General features: G+C 52.1%; 2 protein-coding genes across 2 annotated transcripts; one reads left to right on the forward strand and one right to left on the reverse strand.

Moving 5' to 3' along the window:
• Window positions 1–4,204: 4,204 nt before the first annotated feature.
• LOC101760187 (probable receptor-like protein kinase At1g11050) lies at window positions 4,205–6,613 on the forward strand. Its single transcript, XM_004972219.4, has one exon. It carries the CDS (start codon window positions 4,437–4,439, stop codon window positions 6,381–6,383), a length of 1,947 nt encoding a protein of 648 aa, XP_004972276.1. The 5' UTR covers window positions 4,205–4,436; the 3' UTR covers window positions 6,384–6,613.
• Window positions 6,614–6,626: 13 nt separating this feature from the next.
• On the reverse strand, window positions 6,627–9,344 carry LOC101765435 (MADS-box transcription factor 2). The gene is made up of 7 exons (XM_004970754.4): window positions 8,895–9,344; window positions 8,364–8,430; window positions 8,176–8,237; window positions 7,876–7,975; window positions 7,755–7,784; window positions 7,608–7,652; window positions 6,627–7,036 (listed from the first exon to the last, which is right to left on the reverse strand). The coding sequence occupies exons 1-7, from the start codon at window positions 9,080–9,082 to the stop codon at window positions 6,899–6,901; spliced, it is 630 nt and encodes a 209-aa protein (XP_004970811.1). The 5' UTR covers window positions 9,083–9,344; the 3' UTR covers window positions 6,627–6,898.
• Between the last annotated feature and the right edge of the window lie 683 nt (window positions 9,345–10,027).

A 10,027-nucleotide genomic window follows, 5' to 3' on the forward strand; every position in this document is an offset into this window, starting at 1 on the left:
GCCGCGCCGCCCACTTCTGGACGAAGACGGGGAGATTGAGCACGCACTGAGGTTGGCGTTGACCTCCCATGTAGGTGTAGTTGCGCTTGCCAGTGGATGGTTCGCCGGAGCGTTGCAGTCGGCAAGGAGCGCGGAGGTGTAGTAGGTGACGAGCGAGAAGAGCAGCATAAAGGCGGGGCCGGCCACCCAGCCGAGCTGCGCAATGGCCCACCCCAGCGACAGCACCCCGGAGCCGATCACCGCCGTGATGATGTGCGCGCTCGCCGTCCACATCGTCCCGGAGTGCTTGGGGCGGCCGGCCGTCGTCGTCGAAGCACATGTTGTCGCCCGCGCCCTGGAAGCCGCCGAGCTCCGCGCCGCACACCTCCATGGCCCCCGGCGCCGCCGCCGGGTAGTAGTACGATGGCCGCGACGTTCCCGCCGCCATCTCCGGCCCGACGACGATATCTGGACGATGCCCAAAGAGCAACCACAGGTGAGACGAGGCGGTTCACCGTAGTATGTGTTTGGATACACCCATTAAAGTTTATAGCACCTGTCACATCGGATGTTTGGATGCTAATTAGGAGTATTAAACATATGCTAATTACAAAACTAATTGCACAGATGGAGTCTAATTCGCGAGACGAATCTATTAAGCCTAATTAGTTCATGATTTGACAATGTGGTGCTACAGTAACCATTTGCTAATGACGGATTAATTAGACTTAATAGATTCGTCTCGCGAATTAGCACAGGGTTCTGCAATTATTTTTATAATTAGCTCATGTTTAATCCTCCTAATTAGCATTTGAACATCCGATGTGACACTGCTAAAGTTTAGCACCAAGTATCAAACACCCGTAGCCTGCGCGTGCGTGACTGCAGATGCACGTGACGGTGGTGGCGCCAAAGCCTGTCAGCCTGACCGATCCAGTGATCACTAGCCGCTGCTGCGTCGCAGCGGGTGAAATGTTGTGCGATCGATCGAGCACGAGGTTGCAGGTGCAGAGGTGCTTGTGGTTGTGGGGGTGGGCGGGTGGCGAGGTACGGGGTGTGGGGGGCGCGATTTATAGGCGCCAGCAGCAGGGCGCAGGAAAAGTTGGTGCCCCGGCCCCGACCAGTCGCCATCGAGTTGAGGCTGCAGGTGGGGGGAGGGAGAAAGGTGCTGCTCCCTCCCTGTACGGAGGCGCGGGCCGGGGAGCTTCAGGGGTTGCCGTCGAACGCTTGCTTAAACTGAGCGTGCAGCAAGTTGGACGACGGCGACTGCGTTACGGGAAACACAGCACCTAAATTGCACACTGCATAGCCCCTTTTGATGCCACCCTCTCATCATACGCATGCATTGAACAGTCGCGTGAGCAATGGAGGATCGTCGTGGAAATGTTATGCGCAAAGTCGGATCTAGGTAACCTAAACCACCGTGTGAAGCGCTGCATGCGCTGTTGCATCCAGAATCCCAACACAGCGAAGATGCGATAAGATTGCAACAGTGCTATGAAAACCACTTGCCATGCCTTTGTTACCTTTTTTTTTTTTTGCTGGTGCTCCTCTTCTTGTTGCAAGGAGGGATCGAGACGAAGATCGAGGACGAGGAGGCGGCGGCGGCGAGGCAGTAGTGCGATGCGTAGCGATAGATGGAGCTAATATCTCTGGTGCGGTGTGTCATTACCTGCATCAGCTGGGTTTTATTTATAGCTGATGCCCTGCTGATGAAGGCTCTGTGCAGTGTGCACCATGCAGGCAGATGCAGCATGAACGGCAGGGGGGCTCTGTTCGCGATCGCAGGACCCCACGGCGACGCCATTCCGAGCTCTCGTCCATCCTTTCACCTCCGTGCTCGTAGCGCATCGAATAGGTTCGATTTGGTCCCGTTCTATGGCTCTGGAGAATCAGAAGCTGGAGAGCTTGGCACCTTCAGGGCATAGCAGCCGTGTTCCCGGAACGATGGGAATGGAAACGTAGTACGACACTTATAAAAGGTTTTTACACTAAATTATTCCCGTTTCTCGACATAATCGCTCCCGGAACGATGTTCCTGGGACAAGGAACGTGGCCGCGTTCCCGGCTGCTAAGCTTCAGGGCATGCATGGCTAGAGTCTCACACAGGCACCACGTACAGACATACATTATTCTGTTTGACCGGTCCTCGACCAAAGAAGAAACGAGGGAAGGAAAAAGCAGCGGCGAAGAACGTACGCATATGCCTTTGTGATGGAGGGCCATTCTTTTTTCCAGGCCTTTTTGTGATCATGGAGATGTACGGAGTGATGCGAGATGCTCACCGATGATATGTTGGTAGTCCTGTAAACGTGAAGGAAAACATGCAGACAAGACTCGAAGTCTAAAACTAATAGGTGACTGAGTGTATTAAAAAAATGGAACAAGGTCAGCAGCAATGAGATTTCTAGTGATGGCAGCGAGTCTGCTCATCAAGGGTGAGGGCGCCCACAGACGAAGAAGAAGAAAGGCTCCGGTGAGCTTTGACTTGTCATGTGGCTTCGTCAGTCGGTCAGTGGAGCAATGGATAACAGCGTGCGGTACGTACAGCAGCTGGCGGAGCTTGGTGGTGGGGAAAATGTGGATTTCGGCCTTACATGGGGTTGTTTGATGGTTGAGAGAGTAGAATACCTGTCTTGTGGACGATGGGCCTGACTAGCTTCTTCACGTGCTGCTCGATGGCCCAAATCCACTACGACATCGCAGATAGCCCAAATCTGAGGACTTCCCTGACTCTGACAGGGAGCAGGTTGCAAACGGGCCAGATCTTTACGTTGAACAATCACATGTTAAATTTGCTGCAGCAGAGTTTTCTCGAAACACGACAGATCATTGAGCTGCTAGTTCCGGCTAAGGGACCAGATGACCTAATCTCAGATTCATGCTGTGGAGTTTCCGGATTGCGTACTGATGCCAAACACCAGGGAGTATTGTGCAGGTTGCAGCATTTATTTGGGTCTGGATGTCGTTCTCCAGATAAGCTACCAAGAACTGCTCTGTACCTATGCATATGGTGTTGATTCAGATATCATACACACACACACACATACATAGTACAACTTCAGGCTTATTGGATCGACGCTAGCTAGCTACACCATCTGCAGTGCAGCAACGGACTGAATCGCTGTCGCTAGCTGCTGGCTGGGTTACTGTGGTCGTCGTACTCGTACGTGTCCCAAACTCCATGTGTTGATGGGATTAAGCCATAAGAAATGCTCATGGGGAGCATGTGATCGATTCTAGTTGTATTCTTTCCCAGACACACTGCTCTCCGTCGCCAGGCCGACCCAGTACGACCCTTTTCTTTCCGGCCGGGACATACGGCCAGCAGCAATGATAACCTGAACTGGCTTATCGCCGACGTCAGGCTTAGGGGGTGTTTGGGAACAGCGTGCTAAACTTTAGCACCTATCACATCGGATGTTTAGATACTAATTAGGAGTATTAAATATAATCTAATTACAAAACTAATTGCACAGATGGAGTCTAATTCACGAGATGAATCTATTAAGCCTAATTAGTCCATGATTTGACAATGTGGTGCTACAGTAACCATTTGCTAATGATGGATTAATTAGCCTTAATAGATTCGTCTCGCGAATTAGACTCCATCTGTGCAATTAGTTTTGTAATTAGTTCATATTTAGTCCTTCTAATTAGCATCTGAATATTCGATGTGACCCTGCTAAAGTTTAGCACCTCGTATCCAAACACCCCCTTATATTAAACCAAAAACGATGCACCTATGATATACTCCGTACACCAACCGGCAGGTTCTTTGCTCCATCCAAGATCATCACCTCAAGTTGTTGCCACGACAAAGGTAGCCAGCTGCCCCGTGATCGAGTGTGTGTGTGTGTGTGTGTGTGTGTGTGTGTGAGAGAGAGAGAGAGAGAGAGAGAGAGAGAGAGAGAGAGAGAGAGAGAGAGAGAGAGAAAGCTTTCTTTTCTGGCCACATGGAACCAACTTTCTCATGTTTCCCGCCTCGAGCCTCTGAAGAAGAGATCTCTTTCCTGGTGCAGCTAGTGGCTCGTAGCTACACGACCAGAAAAATGCAGCTCGTGACGGCGAGCCGCGCCGTTGGTCAACGAATTGCTGCTCGTCGGTAGGATTCCGACCAGGGTCAGATTCGTTCTACGAGGTTACAGAACGCCACGGCCACAGTTTTTCCATGGTGGCTTTGGTCTCCCACTCTTCCCTTCTCGGCATGTTCCGTTACCCGACGAGCATGGACCTATCACCTATGGGCTATGGCGATCCTGCACCGAACTGACAGGTCGGTTGGTCCCACGGGCGATCCACTCTCCACCAGCGCTTAAAAAACAGCTCCTGGCACGGGGCTCCTGTCCTCCCTTTGCATCGCCGCCTCACTCCACTTCGACTCGCCTTTCGCTTTGCATCGGGTTCTCGTTCTCTTCATCGGCGGCGCTGCTCCGGCTCCGTTCATTCTCTCCAGAATGAAGGCAGCGCGGAAGCATCTCGCCATCCTCTTCGTCGTCCTCATGCTGCGCCCGCCGGCGGCCGAGGCTGACGACGTCGCGAACTCGACGGCGGCCGGCGGCAACTCCACGGCGGCGGCGGCGTGCCCGCTCGACTTGGGCTACGTGGCGACGCTCCCGTGGGACCGCACGCCGTGCGTGCCGCCGGTGGCCAACACGACCGCCTGCTGCATGACGCTCCTCTCGGTGCTCGCCGTGGGCCTCGCGGCGCGGCTCCGCGCCACGGGCCGCTTCCGCCTCCCGTCGGCCCCGGCGTCGGCGTCCTGCCTCCGCGCCTTTGCAGGCGCGCTCGCGGCGCCGCCGCTCTCGCTGCCGGCGTCCCTCGTGCCGGGCTGCTTCCCGGTGCCGTCCCAGTTCGCCATCACCCCGGACTACTGCGCCGGGGTCACCACCGCCGCGGAGTACGCCGCGGTCGCGGGCGACGCGTCCGTCGCGGGCCTCAACGCCTCCTGCGGCGCCGACATCACCTCCATGTCGACCTGCACGCGCTGCCTCAACGCTGGCGTCGGCGCCTCGGCTCGCCTCACCGCAGCCGCCGGCAACAGCTCCAAGTCCCAGAACTGCTTCTACCTCACCGTGCTCTACGCGGCCGGGATCTCTAGCTCCGCCGGCCCGGACTCCCCTGCCACGGCCAGCTGCGCCCTCGGCCTCGCTCTCTCCACCCCTTCCCCCCCGGCGTCGCCTGCATCCAGCTCCACCAACCACACCAACATCGCAGTAGCCGCCACGATCCCGATCGCCTCCGTCCTGCTCGTCTCCCTCGTTGCTCTGCTTCTCTGGAGGAAGAGGCGTGGGGATACCAAGATGAGGAGCATCCAAATCTCGGAGTCGTCGCGGGGGTCGCGCCCGCGGCCAAACACAGGCTCCGTGATGTTCGACGTCCGCGAGCTGGCGAAGGCGACCGGCGGCTTCGCCGAGCGCAACCTCATCGGCCGCGGCGGGTTCGGGGTCGTGTACCGCGGCGTGCTCGCGGACGGCACGGTGGTCGCCGTCAAGAAGATGCTGGACCCTGACGTCGAGGGCGGGGACGAGGAGTTCACCAACGAGGTGGAGATCATCAGCCTCCTCCGGCACCGGAACCTGGTGCCGCTGCGCGGGTGCTGCATTGCCGACGACGACCCCGACGAAGGCAAGCAGATGTTCCTCGTCTACGACTACATGCCCAAGGGCTCGCTGGACCAGTACATCTTCGAGGACGGCGGCGACGGCCGGCGGCGGCCGGCGTTGTCGTGGGCGCAGCGCAGGGCCGTGATCCTGGACGTGGCCAGGGGGCTCGAGTACCTCCACTACGGCGTCAAGCCGGGGATCTACCACCGCGACATCAAGGCGACCAACATCCTCCTGGACGCGGACATGCGGGCGCGCGTGGCGGACTTCGGCCTCGCGCGGCGGAGCCGCGAGGGCCAGTCGCACCTCACGACGCGCGTCGCCGGCACGCACGGCTACCTCTCGCCGGAGTACGCGCTCTACGGGCAGCTCACCGAGAAGAGCGACGTGTACAGCTTCGGCGTGCTGGTGCTCGAGGCCATGAGTGGCCGCCGCGCGATCGACCTGTCGGACCCGTCCGGCGTGGTGCTGATTACTGACTGGGCGTGGACGCACGTGAAGGCCGGCCGGCCGCGGGAGGTGCTCGCCGGGGCGCTCCGGAAGGAGCCGAGCGCCGTCGTTGCGGCCATGGAGAGGTTCATGCTCGTCGGGATCCTGTGCGCGCACGTCACGGTGGCGTGCCGCCCGACCATGCCCGAGGCGCTGAGGATGCTGGAGGGGGACATGGACGTGCCCGACCTGCCGGACCGCCCGCAGGCGTTCGGCCAGAGGATCGCGTTCGACGAAGGCGAAAGCAACTTCAGCGCCTCGTCGATTCTGAGCGGCCCGTTCGTGGACTTTGGCGACATGCTCAGGTGATGCACGACGGCGGCGGCGGTGATGGGTGCGTGCACAATTTGCAGGGCGGCTCAAGTTTCAGGTCGCGATCACACATATATATAGATGGGATGTATTCTGTATTCACAATTTCACATGCTACGCTACATGTGCTGGTTACCTGGATTTCAGGGTGATGTATAGCCCTCACCTGATGTACATGAACTATGTAATCTTATACTGAAATGCCAAATGGATGTCATCGACGCAAATATTACATCATGGTTTATCATCACAGTGTTTTGATTGCAAACGGAACTGTTCACTGTCCGACAAATAGAGTAATTAACTGATTACACAACCATACAATACCAAGTTAACCGTGTGCTAGATCGATGACATCAGCACATCATGCAACTGACACATTATATGCTCCTCCAAACATAATGGAAAGAAGAGATACAGTTGGCAATGCACTAGAAGTTTAGAACATACAAGCCATGGTGGTGGGTGAAATCTTCAAATGAAACGGCAAGTGGAGTGGGGAATTCAGCAGCCTAATTGTTCTCCTGCAAGTTGGGGTGGCTGGGCTGCACGCGGAAGGTTATTGGCATCTGGGCCGCAAAGTCCCGGTCAGGATGGTACCCCAGCTCGAGATCTCTCATGCTGCCGCTTAGCGCAATATCTTGCTGGTGCTGGAAATAAGAAAAACGGTGGCTCAGTTTAGTCTCTGCTTCACAATTGACTCACTGACACACTACTAGTGCATAACTGCATATATATTCTGTATCAGACATTTTGCGCCACATTGAAACCCAAATTCAGTGATCTTTTTCATCTCACCGACTCAATATAGGAATCTTGACATTTACTTATCCAGTCTGTTCAGTAGGAAGCAAGCAAAATTTAGCACATGGAGGACGACAATGAAGTTGATCGATAGGTGATTTTACAGTATGGTGTGTAGTTTTCATTATAATTGTAGTTACATAAATTCTTTGTGTTTTCAACAGAAAAAAAAATCCCCAATCAATAACCGTGTCCTTTATGAAATAGTGGATTAACTTGTTCTCTGAAAACTGTATGCAGTACACACAATTTAATCATAACATGTCCAAGATAGTTCTCTAACGAGATGTTAAAAGGGTCCAAGATAGTGTTGAGTTTAAATATTAAAATTTCCAAGTGCGAGTTCGAGAACTCAGCCTTTTCCTGTACAAATTCAACAAGTGAAATGTAATCCTACAAGGGGTCAAGGACGCTTACCAGCTTAAAGGACAGCAGCTTGTTCTCATCTTCCAGCATCTTATTCTACAATCAACCAATAAATTAATGGATGAAGACAGAAACTAAAAACAACCATATGTCAAATAAAATTCATAATACAGGATCTATAGTTGATTAAGCTCGTACGTGTCTCATATGCAATTCCCAGTGCTCCATCTACATAAAAAAAACAAACCATTTAGTCGAGACATGATGATAACTATAACATCAACCACATTGAGATCAACTGATTAAGTAGATTTATTACAAGTTTCTCATTTAGGTTTGTCAGCCCATTATCAAGTGCCTCCTCAATCATGATCAGTTCTTTGGGTTGCAGCGAGTTTAGATCTTCACCTTTCAGATGCCTGTGCCATCAAAACAGGAGATCACATTCTCCATAAATATCAACATGAAAAGGAAGAGGAAAATCCCAAAAAAAGAAATTTTAAATTCTTCTAGCTTAAGTGTTTAACAGGAGATCACGTTCTCCGTAAGTGTGAACTTGAAACTAAGAGAGAATCCTCAAAAAAGAAAAAATACAAATTATTCTAGTTTAAGCATTTACCTGAGCTCAATCTGCATGGTATCGTTCTCTTTCTTTATGCGATCAATCTCAGCACTAAGGCTCTGAAATGTTTCATGTGCTCACCAATGGTCAGTCAGTATGCTCAACTAATTTTAGAAGGCTAGCAAAACTCTGATATTTTAGCTCCAAAAATGGTATTCTCATTCTGTCTGGAAATCATAGATTACCTTGTGTTTCTCATCCCACAGTATCTTTCCAGAGTTGGTCTGGTACTTCTCCAAGATTTTTGATAGCCTATGTCAGACCAAAATGATATCACATATAAAGGCATGAATATTGCTTTTTTTTCTTGAACAAAAAGGCAGGACATCTGCCATTCAGTTAAGAAGGAAAAAAGGTTTAGGATACAGGCATGAATATTGATACATGTGTCGGTTCAACAGGAACAAAGCGAATCAAAACACTTCATCAAAAATAGATAAGAAAACAGAGCTGCGTATCTTCTCTACTGTGTTGTAAAAGCCGTATGTTTTACCTAGTTGCACAGTCTCTTCCCCAATCCAAAACAAGTCAGAATTGCTTATTTACCGCAGTAGTGGAAACTACTACATGTTCCAACAAAAATAGAACAGCAGCAGACTAAAAATATACAGAATCTTTCTCCGGTCCAGCATAAACTAGAATAATATAGTACCGAGGCGGCATGAGAAGATAGTCAGACAGAATAAGAAAAACAGGGAGCAGGTAACGGCACGCACGATGTCTTGGGGGAGCAGAAGTCGTAGAGCTTGCCGGCGCTGGAGAAGATGACGACGCCGACCTCGGCGTCGCAGAGCACGCTGATCTCCCGCGCCTTCTTGAGGATCCCGTTGCGGCGCTTGGAGAAGGTCACCTGGCGGTTGGTAGAGTTCTCGATCCGCTTGATTTCGATCTTGCCGCGCCCCATCCTTCCTCAGCTCCTCCTCCGGCAACCTCCCAAGAAAAGCTCGGCTCTTCTCCCCTTCCTGAACTGGAGCCTGGAGCCGCCCGGTTGGTAGTGGTGCCGGTGTGGTGTGGTTGGGAGGGGCGGTGGTGGTGGGAGAGGAGTAGTAAAGGGGATCGCCATGGCTGGAAGAGGAATGGTGATGAGGGGGCTTTCGGGTTCGTTCAGAGGCGCGCGCCGGAAACGGCAAGTGCTCTGTATGCTTTGCGTCCGCCGGGCAACTTGGCTTACCTCTCTGTCCGATTGCAGTTGAAGGCAAAGCCGAAAGCAGGGGAGGAGGGACGTGACGCGGTTGTGATGGCGTCGTGTACGTTTTGTGTCGTGTCTTGTCATCGTTTCTTCTAGGGAAGGACTTGGTAGCTGCAGACCTCTATCAAATTTATGAAATCTTACGTAGCCGCCATTTGGGTGTTTTTCACTTGGGATCGATGGAATCTATCACGTTTTGGTGGAAAAGCTGCATCTCGCAATTTTCTGAAGGGAGACTACGTATATGAGTTCACTGCTTTTAACTGGGCGTTACTGCCTTACTGGCAAACAAAAAATGGTTACGAACATGCGTTCACTAAAAAATTCAACGGGCTAGCTACTCGCTTTTTAGAATACATTGCAAAACGCAAATGTTCATGTACTTGTATATTAACACAAAAAGGCACATCCTAACTAAACGAGCACTTGCGAAAGATTATGGTAAACATCTAACACTACCCCTGTGAGCTTCGATGGGTGTTAAAATTGATGAAGCCACCTCAAGCATCTCAAACTTGGAGTAACCTTCTATATGAGATTCAGGCCCGTTTGCTTCCACTGACTTATTTTTAGCACATGTCACATCGAATGTTTAGATACTAATTAGGAGTATTAAACGTAGACTATTTACAAAACCTATTACATAAGTGGAAGCTAAAC

The sequence above is a fragment of the Setaria italica genome, chromosome V (genome assembly GCF_000263155.2).
Source record: "Setaria italica strain Yugu1 chromosome V, Setaria_italica_v2.0, whole genome shotgun sequence".
NCBI lineage: Eukaryota > Viridiplantae > Streptophyta > Magnoliopsida > Poales > Poaceae > Setaria > Setaria italica.